The sequence below is a fragment of the Mus pahari genome, chromosome 6 (assembly GCF_900095145.1).
Source record: "Mus pahari chromosome 6, PAHARI_EIJ_v1.1, whole genome shotgun sequence".
NCBI classification, from domain to species: Eukaryota; Metazoa; Chordata; class Mammalia; order Rodentia; family Muridae; genus Mus; species Mus pahari.
The window spans coordinates 17,189,999-17,212,796 of NC_034595.1; the positions used below are offsets into that span (position 1 = coordinate 17,189,999).

General features: G+C 53.0%; 1 protein-coding gene across 2 annotated transcripts in view; it reads left to right on the plus strand.

Moving 5' to 3' along the window:
* Col27a1 (collagen type XXVII alpha 1 chain) overlaps positions 1-22,798 on the plus strand; it is a 120,586-nt gene that overhangs the window by 72,284 nt on the left and 25,504 nt on the right. For both annotated transcript variants that reach the window (XM_029539894.1, XM_021200052.2), the window contains exons 25-37: positions 4,078-4,131; positions 5,760-5,813; positions 6,027-6,080; positions 10,272-10,325; positions 13,170-13,223; positions 13,572-13,616; positions 13,705-13,749; positions 13,964-14,017; positions 14,796-14,849; positions 15,529-15,582; positions 18,086-18,139; positions 19,641-19,694; positions 22,668-22,775. In XM_029539894.1, coding sequence (XP_029395754.1) covers positions 4,078-4,131; positions 5,760-5,813; positions 6,027-6,080; positions 10,272-10,325; positions 13,170-13,223; positions 13,572-13,616; positions 13,705-13,749; positions 13,964-14,017; positions 14,796-14,849; positions 15,529-15,582; positions 18,086-18,139; positions 19,641-19,694; positions 22,668-22,775 — 738 coding nt within the window. The remainder of the gene's footprint in view (positions 1-4,077; positions 4,132-5,759; positions 5,814-6,026; positions 6,081-10,271; positions 10,326-13,169; positions 13,224-13,571; positions 13,617-13,704; positions 13,750-13,963; positions 14,018-14,795; positions 14,850-15,528; positions 15,583-18,085; positions 18,140-19,640; positions 19,695-22,667; positions 22,776-22,798) is intronic.

Consider the following 22,798-nt stretch of genomic DNA (forward strand, 5'->3'; position numbering starts at 1 on the left):
GAGAGAGAGAGAGAGAGAGAGAGAGAGGAATTAAAGCCAGGGGAGGCCAACATGTTTGAAATCTTTCACTGTCTTTGGAGCACATACTGTGGGAAGCCAGGAGTTTGCCGCAGGAGCTTGCCAGAGCCTAGATGTATTTCCTGTCTGGAAAAAACAAAACAGGAAATTCAAGTTCATAGTTATGCTATTGGTTGGTCCTGGGGAAACCGATACTCAGAACCTTGGGACTGTCAGGACACAGGGATTCTTGGAAGTCACTTTCTCCAGGACCCTGACCATTTCCTGTGCCTTAGATACCTTTGCCCAGCTGAGGAAGCCCATGGACCGACCGTTCCTTTGAGTAGATTTAAGTGAATACCATCAGAGTGGAGGACTTGAAGACAACTGGTTGTGCAGAAGCACATACAAAAGCATGTCTAGATGTAACATGCATGTATCTACCTCTCGATTAATACCCTCACCAATGATAGCTAATGGTGACCGCCATGTTAAGGTGTAATGCAGCTCGAGACCGGTGTAGGAATGATTGTAGTGACGTGTCACCAGGTGGAGAGTCACGGGTGTTAGATACTGGGGCTGGTTGCATAGGTGTTCGTACTTAGAGAAAGATGCAACATTTTAATAAGAAGGTAATGCATATAAAAGTTGTAAGCTTTTCTAAGTTCAAGTTCCCAGATTCCATCAAGTTCTGTATTCCATCCGCAGAAGCTTACCAGGAGCCTCCAGGTTTAGAAACTCTGGATTCTGGCCCACACTGGCAGTTTGTGTCAAAAACTTGGAAGGAAAAATGGGGTCAAACGTATGCTCATAAGGGGCAGGGGCTGAGCTGGGTCTAAGAGGTATAGACACCCTGCCTGGGATGGCCCTGGCTTCCCAGGACAGCAAAGCCCCAAGCTAGCTGTGTGTCCAGAGGCAGTTACAAACTGACAGAGGGAAGGCTGTCTGAGCTGAGACTCAGCGCCGGCCCCTGCATCTGCTCTAAGGCACGAGAGGATGCCAGCCTCTCTCCATGTGATCATAGCAAAGGGGTGGGTGTTCCCTGTTCCTGGCGGAACCACGGCCTCCCCAGGAAAGATTTCCCCCCAAGCTCACACCACAGGCCATTCTTGTAATCACAGGAATGGCTTCATTCGCTGCTCGCCCATGAGGTACTAGGCTCTACGCCGAGCACTAGACGCACGCGTCTGCGGTCCCTCCAACACTTCTGTGATGGGAGCTGTTAGGACTCCCAGTTTGCAAATGAGGAAACTGAGGCCCTGAGAAATTAAGTAGCTTGCCCAAGGTCTCCTTGGCAGTAGCGTACCTCAGAACTCATTGACTCTAAAGAGACTCCGAGTCCAAATTCCCAGGTTCTACCCAGACAAAAAAATGGAAAATCGGTTGATTTCCCAGAACCCAGGGACAATGAGCACAGCAACACCTACCCAGAGTGGTTGGTGGTCCAGCTGGAGTCTCACTCGCAGCTGTCTGATTCTCAGAAGCAAGATCCCCCTCCCTCCCGTGCCCAACAGGATGGTGTGGGGAGGGAGATGCCACCATATCTTGCCATCTAGAGAGGAGCAGGCTGTGCCCCTGACATTCAGAGATGCGTCTCTGGCCAACCCGTCAGGAGGAAGCCCTGTACACCCCTGAGAGAAACTGCTTCCCTTCCATGTGACTTACTGCCAGTCCAAACCCCTCCCCCCACAGGAAGGAACCCCATGGGGCTCTGGGGGCCAGGGCGACAGGCACTTGCTGGATGGATAGATAGATAGCTCATTCAGATACCGGCTGGCTTTGTCTTGGAGATTTATGTCTTCTAGGTCCAAACAAATAATACATTTAAAGTAGCCATGCAATTTCTTTCTCTAGGCCAATCAGGCAGGCTTCTTTCCCACAGAGCCATGTTTGTTCCCTTCCCTGACACCATTTAATTGTCCGGCTACTTCCTGGTGGGACGTTCTGGTGGTGTTTTAGCCATGTGCCTCTTTAAAAGCATCGGGGTCGTGAACAGTCCGAAACATCAGGAGGTGGCAGGGGCTTTTATTAGGTTGCTGGTTCTGTAGGTGACGTGTAGGTAGACCAATTAGTTCAGGACCCATAAACCTGGAGTTTGAATAAAAGTGGTGTAGTCAGACTGCCAAATGCAGGATTAGACACATAACAAGCCCTCCGTACACGAACCCGTAGGTATTAATGTCACCTTAGAGAGACCCCAGTTTATTTGATTTATTGGTTGTTTGGTTTTTTGACTTTGAGACAGGGACTCACTATGTAGCCCTCTGCCTGTCCTGGTACTTGGTACATAGCTCAGGCTAGACCCAAACTCCAGATTATGCTCCAGCTTCCGCTTTTCAAGCACTTGGATTATAGGTGTAAGTTATCATGCCCAGGTTTTGTTTAGTTGTTGCAAGAGTGAGTACCTGGCTCTCCTCCGCGACATATGATCCATGAGCCCATAGCTGACACTGTAGCTCCCATACATCGCCTCTGAAAGAGTCTCCGGGCCAGAGACAGGGCAGGAGGCCACCCCGTGGGTGGTGATGGTGCTGGCCCACTCCCATACACATCGCTGGGGCCTACAGTGGAGAAAAGGTTCAGGAGGGCAGGGAGGGGCATGATCTGAGTCCCTGCCTCCACCCACTTGGCTGCCATCACGAGATACTCATGGCCCCTGGGAGCCTGCCACTTACAGCTGTCTGTGGGGGAGGGAAATGGGCTTTGTGCACTGAGCAGCACCTTCCACACCCCCCACCCCAGCTCCCTGGCAGGTAGCCTGGCTCTCCTGCTTAATTGGGCACCCGGCCTCTGGGTTGTTAACAGCCCCAGGTCTCACCTCACATTGGTTAGAAGTGGGGTGCAGGGAGCAGAGCTCACAGGACAAGCCCACCCACTCCTGTTATGTCACAATTTTCTGGGAAATGCATCTCTTGAGGCTACACATCTGCAGTCCCCCAAACCTTCTGTGGCCCTCCTGACCCACACAGGAGCCCTCTGAGTATGTGTCTCACAGAGAGGAGGTGGGTTCCAGCAAGAATTTGCTTTACCTCCTTGGGGACCCTTGGCTGTTCACCTACCCTAGGCATACGCATGCTCAGGGTGACGGCAGGGCCACTAAGAAAAGCCTCTGGAACCTGGAGGCAAGTTTTCACATGCAGAAAAGTTAAAAACGAGCCAAAGGAGGTGTGTGTGTGTGTGTGTGTGTGTGTGTGGTATGTGTGTGCATGTATGTGTGTGTGTGTATATATATATATATATATATATATATATATATATATATATATATGCTGTGCATGTCTATGTGTATCTCTCTGTGTGTGTATGCCTGTCTCTTTGCATGTGTGTATGTGTCTTTGTACTGTGTGTGTGTATGAGGCATGTGTGTACATGTATGTGTCTATAGATATGCTGTACATGTCTATGTGTATCTCTGTGTGTGTATGCCTGTCTCTTTGCATGTGTGTATGTGTCTTTGTAGTCTGTGTGTGTATGTGTGTGTGTGTGTGTAAGAGTGCCCATGTGTATCTGTGTGGGTTTGTGTGTCTGTCTGTGCGTGTGTTTATGTCTGTGTGTCTGAGGACATGAGCCTTCAGCACAGGAAAGCCCTTCAGTAGAAACCTCCACTTCCTAGATCCCACCCCTGACTCTGCTGTAGACAGTTAGGGTTTTTTCTGTTCCAGTCAACAAGTTTGTTTCTCTCTGAAAGCCCCAGAGCCCCCAAAGATGGAGACAGATGGCCTCTTCCCAGTCCACCCCCTGCCCCCCCCATACACACTCCAGTTCTCCAAATGTGTAGGGATCCCAGCCTGCTTCTGGCACGGGAAGAATGCTCAGCTCCCAGGGTTGCTGGCAGCAGCCCCACCGCTTGGCTCTCAAATCTGAACCATCTGGCAGAGTGTGGGGAGAGGCAGCCCAGAGGCTGTGCTCCTCTGCGGCAGTCCCAGCCATAAGAGTCACTGGGCATGGACTGAGGAGGAATGGGGGGGGGGTGAGGAGGTGGGGTGACGGGTGGGCTGGGCCCCAGGAGAGAGAAAACCTTGAACACTCAGCATGCCCCCAGATTCACTCGTGTTTTTTTTCCTGACGTGTCGTTCCTAGGGGCTTATGGGATTCATTGGTCTTGTCGGAGAGCCTGGGATTGTTGGGGAGAAGGTAAGTGAGGGTGCCAGAGACAAGCCCTCAGAGCTTGTGCTTTATTTTATCAAGACAGGCAAGGGCCAGTGGGGCTGGGGGCTGCAGAAATGGCACCACCTCCCTCTGCTTCTGGCATCCATGTTCTCTAAGAACCATGTGCCTGTCTCTGTACCCCATGTCCCTGCATGCCAGAGCCCTTGTCTTCAACCATAACTGTAATCAGACATTGGCATGGCCGCCAGTTGATGTGTGCACCCTGGGTCCTCATAGTTGCCGGCTGGTGTCACCCAGCCTGGGTAGCGGTAGTTGGATTATTCTTCAGTGGTCATTGCCTCAGGTTCCTCCATAGCCCCTGGCAGCTCTGTCCTAGAGGGAAGGTCAGTGAGATTCCAGCAGAAGGGGTGGCTTGCCCAAGGCCACCAAGATTGTATGTGCCGGAGCTGGGATTTGAACCAGGCCCATTACTGCAGGTCAACAAAGCCCTTCGCCCAAGTACTGATCTTTGGCTTCCCCTGTCCCTCTAGGGGCCTAGTAGGTTTGCAGATGCAGGCGTTTCATTCTTCCTCCATCCCTAGGCCCTCCCTATGCTCCTTCTCTTCCGCTAACTCTATTTTAACACTATTTTATTGAACGCTATTTTAAAGTAGTTAACCATTCACCGAATGGTGTGAAGTTTGTACAGGAGAGCCTCAGGAGCTCTTAGTCTATGCCTTTTAGTGCTGACAGCTTGTGTGACCATCACACAGCATCAGAGCCAGCCCTGGACTTCTGTTGCTCAAGTTTCTCATGTCCTTCCTCACCTGTGGACCCTTGCTTTGGGCAGGTCCCCTCTTCCTAAGCCCATCTACCCATGTCCCTTCTTCTTGAGTCGCTTGCTGGGAGTCCTTTCATCACCAGGTGGTGACACCCCTGTGGCAGTGGCTAGCACGGCCTCCCTGTCATGCCCTGCACCTGTCCCAGGAGGCATGTTTTCTAGAGGTCCCCACTATCTCCCCAACCCATCGGGTGTCTTGCATTGTAGGCATTCATCTGTTTCTTCTCCTCATGGAATATCCGGGGTCTGGTACTTACTAGTGTCAGCGTGCAATGGGTGCTTAATTCATTTTTACACCAAGAGGAGAAATGGGCCTTGCAGAAACAGAGGCAGGATGGCTATATCCTTGCCTGCTGCCCTTGACTCCCTGGCCTGTTTGAACTGCTCTAGAGGACACGAGTGATGTCTGACCATCTGGTGTGCCATGGGGGGGAGAGTGCCATGAACAGAAAGAAAGAAAGAAAGAAAGAAAGAAAGAAAGAAAGAAAGAAAGAAAGAAAGAAAGAAAGAAAGAAAGAAAGAAAGAAAGAAAGGTGGCTATGACTGCTTCTGTGTCAGCAAGCCCAGCCCAGGGGTTAGCAGGCCTAATGAGAACCGGGTGATGCAGTCATTATATCTTTCACTGGGACCATCCTGGCCCAGGGGCATTCTTTACATTACCCCGGGGAGAGAAAGCTGGGGTTTCCTGTCACTGGATTCACATTATTACAATGTGAATAAGCTAGGGAATGACTCCGTAGACCATTGTCAAGTTCTTGCCTCCCTTGGGGCCCCTTCCCCCAAGTCCCCCAGCCCCAGCCATGACCTGTGTGCCTTGCTGTCTCCATCACAGGGAGACCGTGGAGTGATGGGACCCCCGGGCGCACCTGGACCCAAGGGGTCGATGGTAAGGAGTAAGTCTGCACCCTCCTCCTCTCCTGGCATAGCCTCGGGTGGTAGTCCTGTTCCCTCCACACATCACACGCTCCAGATGGCCTGGATGCCTAGCTCTCTCTGCATCCCTGGCCTGGCGTGGCTTTTGACCGCCCCACCCTGGCTGAAGGAGAGAGGATATTGCACCTTCATCAGCTGACTCGTCATTTTTCTTCCTCTTTGGCAGGGCCATCCTGGAACACCCGGTGGTGTTGGGAACCCTGGAGAGCCTGGACCCTGGGTAAACAAATCTCTCATGTCTCCTAAGCACAAACACATGGAGTCCAGACCTTAAGTCTCAGACCTGAGTGGACATCCAGCCCTGGCCCCAGGCTGGGCGCCCGGGCAGATACAACAGCATTCTCTGAGGCCACATTTTATTCAGGTTTAGTGACTGGACCATGGGCTGAATGGAGTCCTGGGCCCGAGGTTCTATTCGGGGCAGTCTGTGACGCTCGGGAGCACTTGATCGTGTCCTTTCTGCTCTTAACCTGTCACCTGCTCGATCAGTGAGTAGTCTCTGCAGGTTCTGGAACTAGGGGCACAGATGTCAGCAAGGCAGAGAGCAATCTATCCTCGGGAGGGGTCAGGTCATAGAAAAATCTGATAAATCAGGGATGCCTTTATGGGAGTGTTTGAGGCTTTCTGGCATGACCGAGGCCAAAAGAAGTTTCCAGAGTCTCCTAAGGCAGCCTAGAGGGCAGAATAGTAGAGAGGGCTGCAGGAGGTGTGGCCAGGAACACCCTGAGTCAGGTATACCCCTGAGGGTTGCTAGGGGCTGCTCCTGTTTGGAGTAAGTGCTTGGAGTAGATGAGATGTGGAGCACTCATGAAGACAAGGATAAAGCTCATCCCTGGAGCCAATCAGAGTAGGGTGGTGGGGGCAGCTCCATCCAATCAGAATAGAGTGAGGGGGGCAGTACCATCCCTAGGCAGATCTGGGACTGATGAGTTCTGATAAAGCCAGATGAAGGAGCTCTGTAGTGCCGAACAAAAGGATGCAAGCACTGTTGATGGCATGAACTGGTGGTGGGGTTTCCCACATACCGGTTCTCTGTGCTGAGGGAGAGAGAAAGGGCAAGCCCATTTGTACCCTGGTTGGTGCACCAACGGTATACTGGGCGTATGGTCTGCCCTGGGGTTGCAAAACGGGCAGGAAACAGATCCCATTATAAAAATTGTCTCTATCCAATGGAGTATCCACAAAAGCATTCTCTTAGCCATTGACAGGTATTTATCGAGCACCTGCTGCATACCAGGCTTATGTCAGGTACTGAGGAGAGGCAGTAAAGGATTCATACAAATAAAACCTGGACATGCATAACCATCACCTAGCATGTGCCAAGCACCAGGTGGCTGCATCCTCCCCAGAGTCCTTTGAGTCAATGAAAAGGTGTCCCTGGGCAGAGCCACCCTTTGGAGTCTCAGTCACATGCATTGTTTGCCCTGCTCATGAGAGGGGAAAGCCACATCTGACCAGAGATTTAGGACCAGGACTATGGTGGAAAGAAGCAGGAGGAGGAGGATAGTTTGCAGTCCAATACCCAGCCTCCATCCAGTGTTCAAGGCGGGGATGGTTAGAGCCCGCTGACACGTGAGACGTCCACTGAAACCTAAGCCTAAGAGTGCTTTGGGTCTGCCATTAAATTCTTTCTTCTGGGTCCGGGGAGATGGTTCATTGGGCAAAGTACTTGCTGGGCAAACACCAGGACCTGAATTTGGACCCTTAACTTCTGTGTAAAAAGCTAAGTGTGGCGATGATCACCTGGAACCCCAGTGGTGGGGAGGTGGAGATCGGAGCAGCCTGGGGACTCGGTGATCGGCTGGCCAGCCTAGCTGATCAGCCAGCCTAGTTATTCAGTGAGAGACCCTGCCTCAAAAAATAAGGTGGAGATTGACAGAGGGAGGCATCTAGAATTGACCTCCGGCTGCCCCATGTATGCATGCGCGTCTGTGTGAACCTTCACATCTGAGGCTTCCTCTGCCTCAGTTTCCCCAGCTGTCAGCCAGCATCATGCTGCCATCACCACCGAGGCGAGAAGCGGCTGGTATTTTGTGTGCTGTCGTGCCCGAGCACCTCATTGTGAGACACAATGCTTGCCACGGTACTGGTGTCTACCGTTGAAGTGTCATGTCTGCTGAGCATTTTCCTGTCCTGTTAACTTCCCCACTCTGCGCTCTGAGCTCAATCCCAGATCAATGGCTGGTTAGAGGGAGGCAGGTCCTCGGACCTGCTGAGGATGCTACAGGTCCCTTCGATGTCCACCAGCCTGAGGGAGGAGGGACGTTTCCCATTCTCACTGTAGATGAGGGCACTGAGGTGTGATGATTTGCCCTAGGCCCCACAGCTAGTGGTTGTGGGACTGTGCCCTGCTGTGGTGCCGTGCCCTAGCCTCCAGTCCTTCAAATAATTTAGCTCATGTGGAACCTAGCTCCTGAAGCCTCAGAGGATGTGCTAGATGCCTTCTGAGAGAACATTCTGGAAAGCAGCCTGTTACTATACCCACCAGCTACCTGCCTGCCGCCTTCTTACCGTGCAAGCCTGGGGTTGGGGTATGTCAGGCTCCATGCTGGCTCTTGCCTATTGCTCAAGCAGTGGCAGACCGAGTGGGTCTATGTGCTAATACGTCTGCACCTCAGGGCTGTGGGAGCGGCGGGATGGGGCTGAGCTGCTCACTGGCATCCAGGGGGATGAGGCTGCCCCCTCTCTGGAAGGCTCCTGCCTCTCTCACAGGGTCTAGCTGGCTGGCACAGATGGGTATCGGTGCTCTCTGAGAACCCTCCCCAACCAAGGTGCCAAGTTTAAAGGACCCAGCTAAATGGCCATTCTGATTCTGCCCTCACCTTCTATTTGCTTCTTGTTGTCCCCTCCCTCCCTCCCTCCCTTCCTGTTTGGTTTTTAGATAAGGTCTCACTGTGAAGCCCCAGCTGTCCCAGAACTCAAACTAGGTCAGGCCAAAGAGTCTTTCCACTCATGACTCCTCACACAAGAAACTTCCATGCAGCTCCGGATGTATATAGGTTTATAAAATAACTCCACAGGTCAAACGCCTACTGACAATAAGTCACACAGGAATTCCCTTGGAAACCGTTGTTGGTGTCTGAATCATTTCACCATCTGTTAAATATGGAAGCCAGCTTGCACACTGCTGAGATGGAAGTGCTTGTTAACGTTTACATAGAGGATTACAGCTTGGCTGGATATTTGATACTGCAGGACCTGGGGCATCCTCGCCAGTTTTCAGAGTTGATTGGCAGATGTTTTAAATTTAATCATCAATGCTGAAAATTCTGCTCTTCAAAAATGGCAGAAGTGTATTTGGGACCATTCAGAAATGGCTGGAAATGTTGTTCTAATTCCAAGCCGAACCTCAATGAATGATTTTTTTTTTTTTTTTAAAAATGGAACTCAAATCATCAAAGCAGTTTTTAAAACCAAACATTCTAATACAATCTAAAGATATGTTAATTTGACACCTGACGCTTCCCTGCTGAACGTGGTGGTAGGAAAATATTTAAGGCCTTTGTTTTCCTTTATTGGAGTGACATATTTGTGTGCAGACAGAAATGAGTCGGAACATTGCTGTTTAGAACAGACGGTCATCTCAGATCTGAGCACAGGTACCCCGCACAGCGTTTGCTGGGATGGCATGTGCACTGTAAACTGCATGTGTCATGTGGTCATGGCCACGGGCGCAGCGGAGTCGTACGCTACAACACAGGCAAGCACAGCCTGAAATGTCTGACTCACGGTTTTGATTTTAAGTTGGTTCATTTTATACATTCAGAAGCCTCTAACTGCTGCCAGTTTTTCCTCAGCCTCCATGTTCAGTTACCTGACCCCAATTTGGCGTCTCAGACCACAGTTGAGGAAAATGAACTAGGCCGGTCTTGAACTAGGCTCCTTCTGCCTCAACCTCTCTAGTGTTCTGAGTACAAGTGTGAACCACTGTACCTAGCTGGGGCCTGTCCCTTGATCTCTGCCTCACCTCCTGTCTGTGCCCACTCTGACCCAACAGACTATGATGAGGACACAATGACATGACTCCTCCTCCTCCTCCTGCTCCTCCTTCCTTAAGGCTCCAGATGCCTCAGGTTGGGGGAACCTACCCAGGGCTGTGTGGTGTTAGCTGGGACAGAATTCAGGTGCCCTCTGAGGAGAGAAAGGACACAGGGATGAAAGAAGATGCCTATCCCACATTGCTGTCACCTCTCATTGCTGACTGTGAGATTGGAAAACCACCTGTCTAGGGAGGCTCTGCCCACCCAGACCCCCAGGACACTAGCCACACCCAAGGTCACCATTTGCCAGGAGCTTCTCCCAGCAGGCTGGAGTACCTACTTCTCAGTCCTGTGGCTGCTGGCGTCCCCACCCCAACGATGCTCTCAAGCCCTGAAGGGGCTTCTAATCGGTTGCCCTCTCCTCACCACAGGGCCCTCCAGGATCTCGAGGCCTGCCAGGCATGAGGGGAGCCAAGGGGCACCCGGTAAGTAAGGACACTTCTTCTTGTCGCCTGCCCCGCACTGGGATTTGTGATTTCTGTTACACTGGCCAGGGGGCCGGGCACAGCCAGAGTCAGATGCTGGAGGCGGAGCCAGAGCCATCTTCCCAGCCTGTGTCTGAGCATCACACTTGGCCACCCAGAGGGCACAAACGAGCCTCGGCCATTCTTCACTCATTCTGCCACTGTTCCCACCGTGTGAGCCACCACATGGGACAGCCACATGGGACAACAGAGCAGGCCTAAAGCCCTGCCTGGCCTTGTGACCTGAGCATAGGTCACATACACTTACTGGCTTTTAACAGCCAAAGCTATCCACTAAGGATGGTGTGGAACCATAGAATTTTAAGACAAGTTCTCTTCTGAGTACAGTAGCCTAGGGGATTCACCAATTCTTTGTGCTGTTTGTCACATACGGTAACTCGTTTCACCTTAGGCATTACCCTGCCAGGGAAGTGCTGTTGCCCTTAGAAAAATGCCGACACAGATAGGTTATGACACTTGCCTCAGGCTGCACAGCTGCACAGTGATGCTACCTCAACCTCCTTAATGCTCATGTGAAGGTGGGGAACAGCTGGAGCTGAGATCTGAACCCCGAAAGTCTAACTCTTTGACATACCAAATTTAGTCTCCTTTTCAGTTACAAGGGGTAAGTGGAATGGCCTCCTACCCTGGTATGAAGGTACGTGGCCTCCCTGTGAAGAGGAAACAGGATTGTGCAGGCTGCTTACCAAGCCCTGAGTGGGGTTCTGATACCGCTCTCCTATTGGCTGCTTCTGGTTTTAAGACACGGCCTGAGCAGCTATCTTGTGGTAGGAAGATGAGACGTTGCTTTGTCCACTAGGGTCCCTCCTAGAACCCGTTCCTTCTGGGTCTCTTAAGTGAGACAAGGCCTAAGGGTTTCTGGGCACCCCCGACCTAGCTGCGGGGTGAACTACGGAAGCCTGGGCTGTCCATACACAAAGAGCAGGCTGCCCCCGAATCCCTTCCCAGCAGCAACTAGAAGACTCCCCACCAATACACATCACAGTTGAGAAAAGCCAGGCTCCTGTCAGCGTGTTCAGGACAGGAGGGGACATAGGAGGACCAGAGCCATCTCCTGTGATGTTTGGCCGAGGTTGAAACATGGGATCAGCCTTGTCTCTCAGGGGACCTGGAGAGGTGCCCACTGCACCTATGAGGTCTGAGTTCTAGCCAAGCTTGTCCTATGTCTTTTGGAAGGCTTGCTGTTCTCTGGGTCTCAGTTTCCCCATGGGTGCCATGTAAGATCTGAAAGGCTCTGCTGGCTTCCCTGCCCGTGTGTAGGGTGGGCATTCTATGCTGAGAGAGAGGGTCTGGGGTCAGAGGGGTGGCCCGTTAGCATAAGAATGAAAGCACCTGGTCAGTTGCCATGAGTGGGGCGAGTCTCTTGCCTTCCCAGCTTGTGGCTGTGCATTCTCAAGCTAGTCTCTCTACCTCTCTGAGGCTTTCCCCATCTGTTCAGGTGGGGAGTTCCTATTGAGGGGCCGCTGTGATATGGAATGCCCGGTGCTACCTCTGAGCTTTCAGAGTAAACTCTTCCCCTTGGACATCAGACAGCTGATTTCCCCTTCTCAACCTCTACCTCTCTTTCTGTAAAATGGGCTTGGCTGGGTATGCAGACCCAATTGCTTTCCAAGAGCTTTGACCTTAGGGTGGCCACAGAGGCTGGGTTTCAGGCTGGGTTTCCCTCTCTTTCCCTTTTGCCTTTTCCCTAGGGGCTGTGGTACACGGGATTTTCTGCCCCTGGCAGGAATGGCTCTGCTGAGCCCGACCTGGCCCAGTGTGGTCTGCTGATATGGCCTGTGGGGACTATCATGTGGCTCTGATGGGAACCCTAGCATCCTGCCATAGAAAGGACACAAGGGAAGGAGGGTACCTGGGCACTTCAGGATAGGCTGTCTGGTACCCTAACCCTGAAGAGTGGCTGGACACCCATGGCAGCTCCTCCATGCAGGAGAGATGGCTCCTCTTTCTCTACAGCTCAGCCCTAGATATTGTTCTCTTCAATGCCCCACCTCATGTACAGCCTTCTTGTAAGGCAAGCCTAGATGTCCTGGCCCTCTTATTGGCTCCTGTAATAGGGAATTCACCCCCATCCCAATAAACAGTGGCAGACAGTGGGGTGATAAGCAGGCATCTGGTTGGCTTGGGTTCGAGTTCTGACTCTACCCTCAACTACCGACCGCAGTCAACTTCACTTCCATACCAGGCCCCTTTCCATGCAATTACTTTCTCCTAAAAAGGCTTTGGTCCCAGGCAGGTTGGCCATGTGCTGCGTCCCTCAGGCCTCTGAGCCTCCTCTCCAAGGGCCGTGCCCTTCTATCGAGGTGTGAGCTCGTGTCACATACAGAGCCCAGAACCAGGAGCATCTCTCAAGTCCAGCCCCATCTGTGACCTGGGATGCCCCACCCCTACCTGCCTTCATCTCCCCAGAACTGGGTCACCAGTTAGTGAAGGAAATAGGAGGCAGTAAGCTAAGGCCTGGCTGTGGGAACGGAGCCACAGGTTTCTCTGCTTCAGCCTCCAGTCTCCACACCTGTGACACAGGCTGGCTGGTGGCAGCCACCCAGGACACTTTAGACAGAATGATCCATACATCCATTGCATTTAGGGTCACCAGCTGACTTCCACAGGCTGTGACCTCTGAAGAGCCACCCAAGCCATTGCAGATGGCCCACCTCAGACTGTGTATGGAAGAGGAGGAGGGGGGAAAGCCAGAATCCTGGGCAATCTCGTCCTCCTAGTGTACAGTTCAAGGGAGACCCCTGCTGTCCGGTCCACTGTGCTGGAATCTTCTTCCTTTTCCAGGGCCCTCGAGGACCTGATGGACCAGCTGGGGAGCAGGGGTCCAAGGGCCTGAAGGTACAGACACCCCCGTGTTACTCCTCCACCTCCTAGATCCTGAAGTACCACACCCCAGAATGAGGGAGGGAGAGAGAGAGAGAGAGAGAGAGAGAGAGAGAGAGAGAGAGAGAGAGAGAGAGAGAGAGAATCACATATGCCCTCCACTGTTCCCTTCTGTGGGAAAGGTCCTTGGTTCCCGACCCCAGCACCTCTGTGGTGACTGTGGCAGCCACCCACCTTGTCAGATCTTAAGTACGCCCCACAGGCAGTGGGTTGAGGAGGACACTTGGTCTCTTGGGACCCCTCCTTTATGTAAGTGGTCCTCAAGAGCCTCTCTCCCACCTCCACGTGTTCTGCTTCCCACAGGGTCGCGTAGGACCTCGGGGCAGACCTGGCCAGCCAGGGCAGCAGGTATGTCAGACCCTGCCCATACCAGGTCCCTTGTCCCTCCTCAGTTTGTTGTGACACATGCCTCTAAAGATGCCCATTGTGCTTCCAGGGTGCAGCTGGTGAGCGAGGTCACTCAGGTGCAAAAGGCTTCCTTGTAAGTAGTATTCACTCTGCAGATTCTCAATACGGCTTTGGGGCAGGTGGATTACCACGAGTTCTTGACCATCATGGGAACCTACAAGTGACCTTCTCTCTCAGTTATAAGAGTGGAGTGGGGACCTGGATATACCACAGGACTAGCCTGAGGTCAAGGGAGAAGCATAATGGAGAAGTCGGAAGAGACTAAGGTCACCTGTGCTTCTCCACAGGGCATCTCTGGTCCCTCAGGTCCTCCAGGTGCCAAGGGCCTCCCAGGAGAACCGGTAGGTATCTATCCCCTCTCTCTGGTACCTCTGCCCTGAAAGACTGTTGTCAGTCTGACTGTAGCAGGGACTGTTGGCCAGGTAGACGGATGGGGAGGGATAGAAAGGATAGGGCTAGGCCTGGCCTGTAGGGGCGGAGAGCTTGGCTCTGAGTTCTGGGGTGTGTCTTGGCTTGCTTAGCCACCGAGTCTGTTACTAAATGGAGATAGCTGGGTCGTGCTTGCTATATGGCTGTGAAGATGGCCTGAGAAATGTATAGATGGCACACCTAGCCTTCAGATGGGCAGGAGGCAGGAGGCTAGAGAGGCCCCCGGGAAGGGCAAGGAAAGAACGAAGGAAGCCATTGGCACATAGCTTGTCCTTCAGAAGCTGTCCCAAGGGATGGGTTTGGGGGAAGCAGAGGGGCATCTTCAAGAAGGCTGTGGGGAGCCAGACTGGAGACCCAGAAAGATCCTTTGTACCCTAGAAGGCCAGGGGTAGTTGAGGTTGGTTGGGAGAGGGCAGAACAGGAGAGGGCATAGTGATTAAAGTTCCAAAGTTGTCTGTTGTAATGGGGCTGAGGTGCGGGGTGAGACAGCCCTACTGGGGTTCACTTGGATGCAGAGGAGATCCCGGAAATGGATGAAGAGGAACTGTATATGGCTGGGGGTAGGGTGTATGGATCTTCTCTTTCAGTTACTATGCCAGACCATGTGGCTCAGCCTCCCCCTAGCTTCCCCCCCCCAATAGTGGGGGCACCCAGGCTGCCTTCTCCTAACTGTGGTCTGTCTGTCTCCAGGGCTCTCAGGGACATCAGGGGCCAGTTGGTCCTCCAGGAGAGATGGGGCCCAAGGTAAGTGCCAAGGAACCCTGGTTTGTCCTTTAGTGCCGCTGGGGCATCTCAGCCCTCGTGGCCAGGAGCCCCACCTGCTGCTCTATCCCTGCCCTGCATTACAGACACGGTTAGGTTGGTGCTCCAGAGTTGAAGGTAGACAGCCTCCAGACAGCACATCTATGCAGGACACAGGGTGAGGGGCTGGGAACCTACCTCCCAGCACTGGCTGAGATCTAGGACCTTCCTGGGAGGTCCTCCCCACCTCCTGCCTTGCTAAGACTGCGCAGAATCCTGAACAGAGTCAGCCTGCTGAGGGTCTCCCTTTCCCGCCCTTTACCATCCTGGCCCAGTGTCAGAAAGAAGCAGGAGAGGCCTAGGCCTGCCCCACCATTGGCCTCTTCATCCCCACAACCTCATGCAAATCATGGATTTTCCTTGTCTGTCTGCCAAAGGCTCCTGTGTGGTAAACCGCACTCGCGGGTAGGCAGAGGGTCCAGCTGCTGGGTAGTGCGAGGCTCTGCCAGCTTGCAGCCAACCCTACAGTTTTGCCAAGACTCAGAAGCTGCAGGCTAACCCCACTTCTGCAGCTCCCTGGTGTGACCTGAGCACACCCCCTTGCTCTTTCTGGGCCTCTGCTTGCCTGAAGCAGGGGGCTCTGGCCCTTGATCCAAGAGAGCCCAGTGACTCTTTCTTTCAGGGACCGCCGGGTGCAGTGGGAGAACCTGGCCTTCCTGGGGACTCCGGCATGAAGGTGAGACAAGATGAAAGACAGGAAAATGACTTGTTGACACCAGTTCCCAGCTGGCGGCCTTGTCCTCTCCCTGGAGGAGGAACAGACCTTTCTTGTGCTTGGGATAATGGGGTCTCTGTCCTGGCTAGGGAGCAAACCTGACATGCCCACTGTAGATTTCCCAAGCAGCTCAGAGCCCCTGCACTGTCCCCTGCCCAGCTGTGCTTTTCCTGGCACCTGTTTTGGTCCCCCTACTGGGGCATCTGCCCCTCCTGGTCTCCGTGATACCATCAGCACTTCGGCACAGGTGACCCCATTAACTGTGAGGACACAGGCATCTATTGATACCCAGCCCTGGGGAGCCCCCATCTGTCTGCTGCTATTGGAGAAGGACCCTGCTTCTCCTGCAGAACTGAGAGCCTAGGAGTACGCTGGCTCAGGGGCACCTGCCAAGGGACTGTAGGACTGGAAGAAAATCATTCCTGTCCCGTGGACCAGTGTCCTGTCATTCTAAGGGAGCTGAACCAGGCCTGGAGCTCCTGGCCCTGGCTCAGCTCTGCCTTATTTTGCCCACGCAATTAAAAAAAAAAAAAAAGTGATCTACGTATGAAGTGCCACTCCCATAGAGTGCGTAGGACTGGCTTCTTCCAGTCAGGACTGGACTGGGCACCATATTCCACTTCCTAGTGCCCAGACCCCAGCAGGGAGCACAGTGTGCATGTCTACAAATGACGAAGACTCACTGGAGAACTTTCAGGAGAGGGTACAGACATTCTAGCTCTCCCCTTTTGGTTCCTTACCAAATCTCAAGGAAGAGGAAGGGTGGCTGGTGTTCTTCAGCTCTGCTCTCTAGCCACGGCTGCCCTAGTCATGCCATCCACCTTGACCTGAGTCTGTCATTTGGGCTAGCTTCTCAAGGACAACACTGTTCTCTCAGGATTTTGCAAAGATTCAGCTCATTCAAATGAAAACGTGTTTAGAACAGCATGAGCAAATCCGATGGCAGTGATGGCGGTGACAATGGTGATGCAGTGATGGTGGTGATACAGTGATGGTGATGGTGGTGATGCAGTGATGGTGGTGGTGATGCAGTGATGGTGGTGGGGATGCAGTGATGGTGGTGGTGATGCAGTGATGGTGGTGGGGATGCAGTGATGGTGGTGGCGATGCAGTGATGATGGTGATGCAGTGATGATGGTGATGCAGTGATGGCGGTGGGGATGCAGTGATGGTGGCGATGTAGTGATGGTGATACAGTGATGACAATGATGCAGTGATGGTGGTGGGGATACAGTGATGTGGTTTGATGCAGTGATGGTGACAATGATGATGCAGTGATGGTGATGGTGGTGATGAAGTGATGGTGATGGTGATGCAGTTATGATGGTGATGCAGTGATGGTGATGATGCAGTGATGGTGGTGGGGATACAGTGATGGTGGTGATGCAGTGATGGTGGTGGGGATGCAGTGATGGTGGCGATGTAGTGGTGGTGATAGTGGTGATGCAGTGATGGTGGTGGTGATACAGTGATGATGGTGATAATTGTGATGCAGTGATGGTGATGGGGATGCAGTGATGGTGGTGATGTAGTGATGGTGATGCAGTGATGGTGATGCAGTGATGGTGATGATGCAGTGATGGTGGTGATGCAGTGATGGTGATGTAGTGATGGTGATTCAGTAATGGTGGTGATGCAGTGATGGTGATGTAGTGATGGTGATTCAGTAATGGTGGTGATGCAGTGATGGTGATGATGCAGTGATGGTGATGTAGTGATGGTGGTGGTGATGTAGTGATGGTGGTGGTTATGGCAGTGATGATGATGGTGAGGCAGTGATGCTGATAGTAGTGATGCTGGTGGTGTGTTTCTGATAATGGTGATAGATTGATGGTGGTGGGGATGATGATGATTGTGATGATGGTGATGATGTTTTTGATGATGGTGGTAATGCAGTCATGATAGTAAGGATGATGATAATGGTAGTAGGGATAATGTTGGTAGTGGTGATGATGGTGGTGGAAGGGATAATGATGGTGTTGGTGGTGATTATGGTTTGTGATTATGGTAATGGTGGTGATGCTGCTGATGGTGTTGGTGATGCTGATAGTGGTGGTCATGCAGTGATGATGGTGAGGATGGTAGTGGTGATGGTAATGATCTTGCTGGTTGTGATGGCAATAGTAGTTATGGTTGTGGTAATGTGGTGGTGGTGATGATAGTGATTGTAATGCCGACTGTGATGCTGATGGTTGCTTTGCAGTTCTGGGTGCTGGTAGTAATGGTAGTGATGGTGGTGGTGGTGGAGGTGGTGGTAGAGGTGGTCCAGCTGCCTAGCGGAGGAGCATCCCATGGCCAGGACTTACCTGGAACAGGGGTTTGGACTTAAGTGTTAGAATCTCTCTATGTTCTCGAGAAGTAGCTTTTTCCAGCCTCTCCAGTCCTAGTCATAGCAGGAAGAAGGACTGGCAGAGGCTAAGGCTGGCTATCCACACTCACATGGACTGTGTTTGGCCTCTCCTAGGGTGACCTCGGACCTCTGGGCCCCCCTGGGGAGCAAGGTCTCATTGGGCAGCGGGTAAGTGAAGTACATTTTCCTTCTAGGACTCCCAGGTCACCTGTGAGCAGTGGGCAGGAGAATGGTTTGGATCAACCCCCAAAACTCTCAGATCCCCCTACTGTGGAAAGAGCCCAGGAGCCCTGACAGCTTTGACTGGTCTCCCTGGGTACCCAGCATCACCTGGTCTCCCTGGGCACCCAGCATCACCTGGTCTCCCTGGGCACCCAGCATCGCCACAGAGATATTTAACCTCCAGATACTTTCCTTCAAATCTGTCTCCCTTCCGAAACTGTTCTACAGTTAGCCTTCACCTTTCCAAACGAGACCCACGAGATTGCCTTGCTCTAAGAAGCCCTATGAGACCCCAGTGTCCCTCTCTGTGCTCTGTGAATGTAGACTCCTGGGAAATGTAAGGACACAGCCTGTACCCTTGGCACCTTACAGATGGGGCAGGAAAGGCTCAAGAGTGAGTTTGTACAGTCAGTTCTCAGGGCACCAGGTACTCACCCCATCTCCTCAGCCTCCATCTTCTCTTCCCCAAGCTCCCTGTGCCCAGTCTCCAGAGGGAAATTTATCCACAAATAAGACAAAGAGAGAGGGAAGGCCCCAGGGCAGCATGGGAGAGCTTAGAGTCCAGAAATGCTAACAGTGTGTGGCCACCAAGCTTGATCAGTTGAGTTTCTTTAGAAAACAGTGTTGAGAAGGGTCCTGTGGCCCCATCGAGACTCAATAAGCTCTAGAGGCAGATGAGTACTCCCCTCGCACACACAGTGTACTAGGCATGGGAGCATGGAGTGAGTAACAGAAGACCTGTCTAAGGGAACTGATGCTCTAGTGGATTGATTGTTGATGTCTGCCATGGGTACAAGAGGGGCAGAATCTGCTCACTTGCCACATCTTTGCCATTCCTGCATTTGCCATCCTGGGTCCCCTCCTAGATCTGCCTCTGGACAGCTCTAAAGTCTAAAACCAGAGGGAGATACCAATTTAGGTTGGCAGCTGTTTGGAGAACTGGGGCTTTTCCAGCACAGGGAGGACCAGCAGGGACATCAGACAGGGCCTTGGCATTCTTTGCATCTTTCGAGAACTTACCCACCCAAGTCTACCAATTGTCCTTACATTACTCATGTGAGATGAGGTTCCAGGAACTCCAGCTCTCAAAAGGAGGCCCAAGGTGGCTGACACCCATAAGTGGGTCATCCCCTTCCTTGAGAGTCATGTTTTCCGGATAAGAAAGGGATTCCTATAGAAACTAAGATCCTACTTGAGGTTACAGAAACACTGCTGATGCTGAGGTTGGCATTTGTCAGAAACCCATTCTTACCCACCAGACCACACTGGCTTCCCCAGTCCAATGGCAGGTGCCTGGTTCATAAGGCTCTGTGACCCTTCTTCTGCCCCATAGAAATCCACTTGTTCAGCTTCTGAGAGCCAGTGGGATCCTGACCCCTGCAAGGGGGGGGGAGGGAACGCCCCTTGCACTGCTCCCCAGTAATACCTCCCTATCTTTTTCTTCCAGGGAAAGCCAGGCCTTGAGGGAGACCATGGTCCTGTGGGGCCAGATGGGCTGAAGGTGAGTTGTCTTGGCCAGGATCTGGGAATGGCCTCTATTCCTGCTCTAGTTCCCTCAGAGCACTGAATGAGCAGCTCTACCTGGCAGAGGACAGTGGGGAGAGGGGATGGAGGAATCAGCGGGCTTTCAAGGCTGCCCTTGCTCTACCTGGGGCTTTCATATCCCCCCTTTCCTCACACCCTTAAAGATAAAAAGTTCTGACCATCACCAGGGGTCCATAAGCCAGCACTCAGGGGGAACTAGTCCCGAGGATGCCAGGTGCAATCGATGGATGCTGTGCCCTCTATGAGTCACGTCCTTGGATGCTTGAATTCAATGTTCAGATGAGGAAACAGACTCAGAGAAGTTAAAAGGGCTTGCTGCAGTCACACAGCCCAGTTTACCCAACACCCATTCTGAAGGAGAAGGGGGAAATGAGGCTCACGGGAAGACAAGGTTCAGAGTCTGGCTGTGAGTGAAGGATCAGCCGATTGCAGGCGCTTCCGTGGACACTGCTGTTCCCTGAAGGAGCTGTGGGCTCTCACCTGAGCTCCATGTGGGCGGGTGATAAGTAGAAACTGCCGGGTATCAAGTAGGCACAGCCCCACCCTCAATCCCGGGGCTGCCCCAATCCATGCTCCGATGGTAGGCTTTCTCTATGCTGACACTAGAACCCCAGAGAGACTCCCCTATCGTGTATATCCTTACCTGCCCGCCACAGATCTCACAGAAGCGCCTCAGCTTTTCTGAGTCTCAATTTCCCAGCCACAGAGCCAGGCTTCCATGCCCTATGCTCCTCACTGTCACCCAGGGACCAGTGAGCCCTTCCTCTGGGTGCCTTGTCAGCCCTTCTGGTTTCCTTGCAAGTGAAAGCGCGCCCCCTGCCGGCCACTTATCCGCTTGCTCTTGGCCCCAGCTCAGCTGCCTCCTGGTACAGCTGTGGGGGCAATGTGTTTAGAGCCCTCATTGGCCGGGTGCTGGCCACGCCCAGTGGTCAACAGGCCTAATGTTGCAAGCACTGTGTGTGCTCAAGAAATGTCAATTATGGCATACCTTAACGGCTTGCTGCGAATGAACTCATCCAGGCTGATCCAGCAGTCTCCCAGTTAGAAAGTGAGGCCTGGGGGGGTCACAGCCTCCTCATCCTTTCCTAGATGGCCACTTTTGTCCTGGAGTTTTTGTCCCAGGGGGCAGAAGGGCAGGTCCAGGCCTTGCACAGTCTCTCTACCTCTTGCTTTTGACAACTCTTGCCTCTAGCTTCCAATGCCAATCACACAGTTGTCCTAGGACTAGACTGGTCACTCAGATGCCCAGCATCTTCCTGATCCTTGGGTGGTCCTGGGAGAGACTGCTTCCTATATTGCATGTCCAGGGGTCACTTCTGTGCAGTCAGCTGCTTCTCCAATGGTCGCAGCACTTCACAGAGCCCTCGTGTGCAGTACTCTCTGTTGATAACAGTGGAGGTGGCCTCGGCACACACTGCCCCAGGCTATGCTGAGTGAGATGCAGGTCGCTCTCGTATTCCATCTATACAGGAAGGAACCCATTACAAACGAGTGACCTGGCCAGAGTTACAGAGTTACTGAGAGTAGTGAAAGGATTGTGACCTGGGTATGAGGGAAGCGTGGTCCCCTGAGGTCAGATCCCTGCCTCTCTCTGGGCTCTGTTCTTCACTCTGTGGGCTGGGAGGATTGAAAGAGGCCATCCAGAAAGCTCTCTGCACCTTAGCATTTATCATGGATTCCAGAAGTCTCCAGGGACCCTTACAGCCCATTCTCATGGGCCCCACAACACCCCGTTTCCAGCTGTGTGGGAGTCAGGCCATGAATAGTCACTGGAGACCGGCTCTGGCCAGGGCCTGGGCCTAGCTTGGCTACCTGAAGCAACCAGCCTACAAGTGAGACAGCAGGTGGCCAGGATGACAAGCCAGGAGCACAGTCTCAGAGCCAGGGGACTCCCTGAGAGCCAGGTCTGGGCCAGCAGGTCTCTGTGCCAGGCTGTGCTGGGACTCTGACAGGCTCAGTGGAAAGGGACCATGCAAGCCATCCTCATGCCCAGCGCTGCTCCAAGCTGGCCCGTTCCTCAGTTCAAGCTGTCCTCTGTCATGTGACACCTACAGCTGCCCCCCAGGCCAAGCTGGAAAGTACCTACAACTCTACATGCCAGTCTCGTTTCCCCAAAGGTCGGGCTCCAGCCACCACATCTGTATCCCGAGTCTCTCTTCCTGGCCAGGCCAAATCAGATCCCTTCTGCCTTTCTCCCACGGCTGCTCTGAGCCCTGCGCGCAGCTGTCAGCACGGTTCCTATCCAAGGCCACTCCCTGCACCCCCTTCCTCTAAATGGGACCTTGTGCCCTCTTTCTTGGGTCCTGCAACTGTCACTGCGAGGCCACACATACATGCTGCAAGCTCCCCTGCCTGTCATCCCTTTGGAGATGGGCTTGGAATAGACAGTCCCTGACCCTGCAGCTGGTGCTGGAACTATAGGCCACACCCTGCCCTGGTGGAGCTCAGGCTTCTCAGCTCTGCCCAGGGCATGGGGGAAAGATGGCGAGGCTGGCGTGCAGAGCTAGAGTACACACACCCATGACATGTTGCAAAACCAGTGCTGTGGAGACCCCCAAGACACCTGAGCCTCGGGCTCCTGAAGCCCATGCAGGGGCTTCATAGGTAAGGCTCAGGGAGTCCTTGCTACACTTTCCTTACCCACAAGAACTCCTCCCTTGGGCCCCCCGTTTTCCAGGACTTGGTGCCAACTGCAGATTAGCTGTACCCACTTGGGGCCAACTGGCTTGACTTAGCTCTGCCTCAGTTTCCCCGTCGGTAGCAAACACTAAACGAGTGCCAGCAGAGAAGGCTCTGGTGAGGCTGACTCCAGTACCGAAGGCATGTCGGCAACCAATGGGCTGCCTGAGGTTTTTGAGGTTTTTGAGGCCTTTGATGACCTGGTTTTTAATATTCTCTTTATCTCTCTTCCTCCTGTCCCCTGATCCAGGGCGACAGGGGTGACCCAGGGCCGGTTGGCGAGCATGGCGAAAAGGGCCAGGAAGGGTTGAAAGGAGAGGATGGGCCCCCTGGGCCCCCGGGCATCACTGGCATCCGGGTGAGTGTGCAGCATCCGGCAGC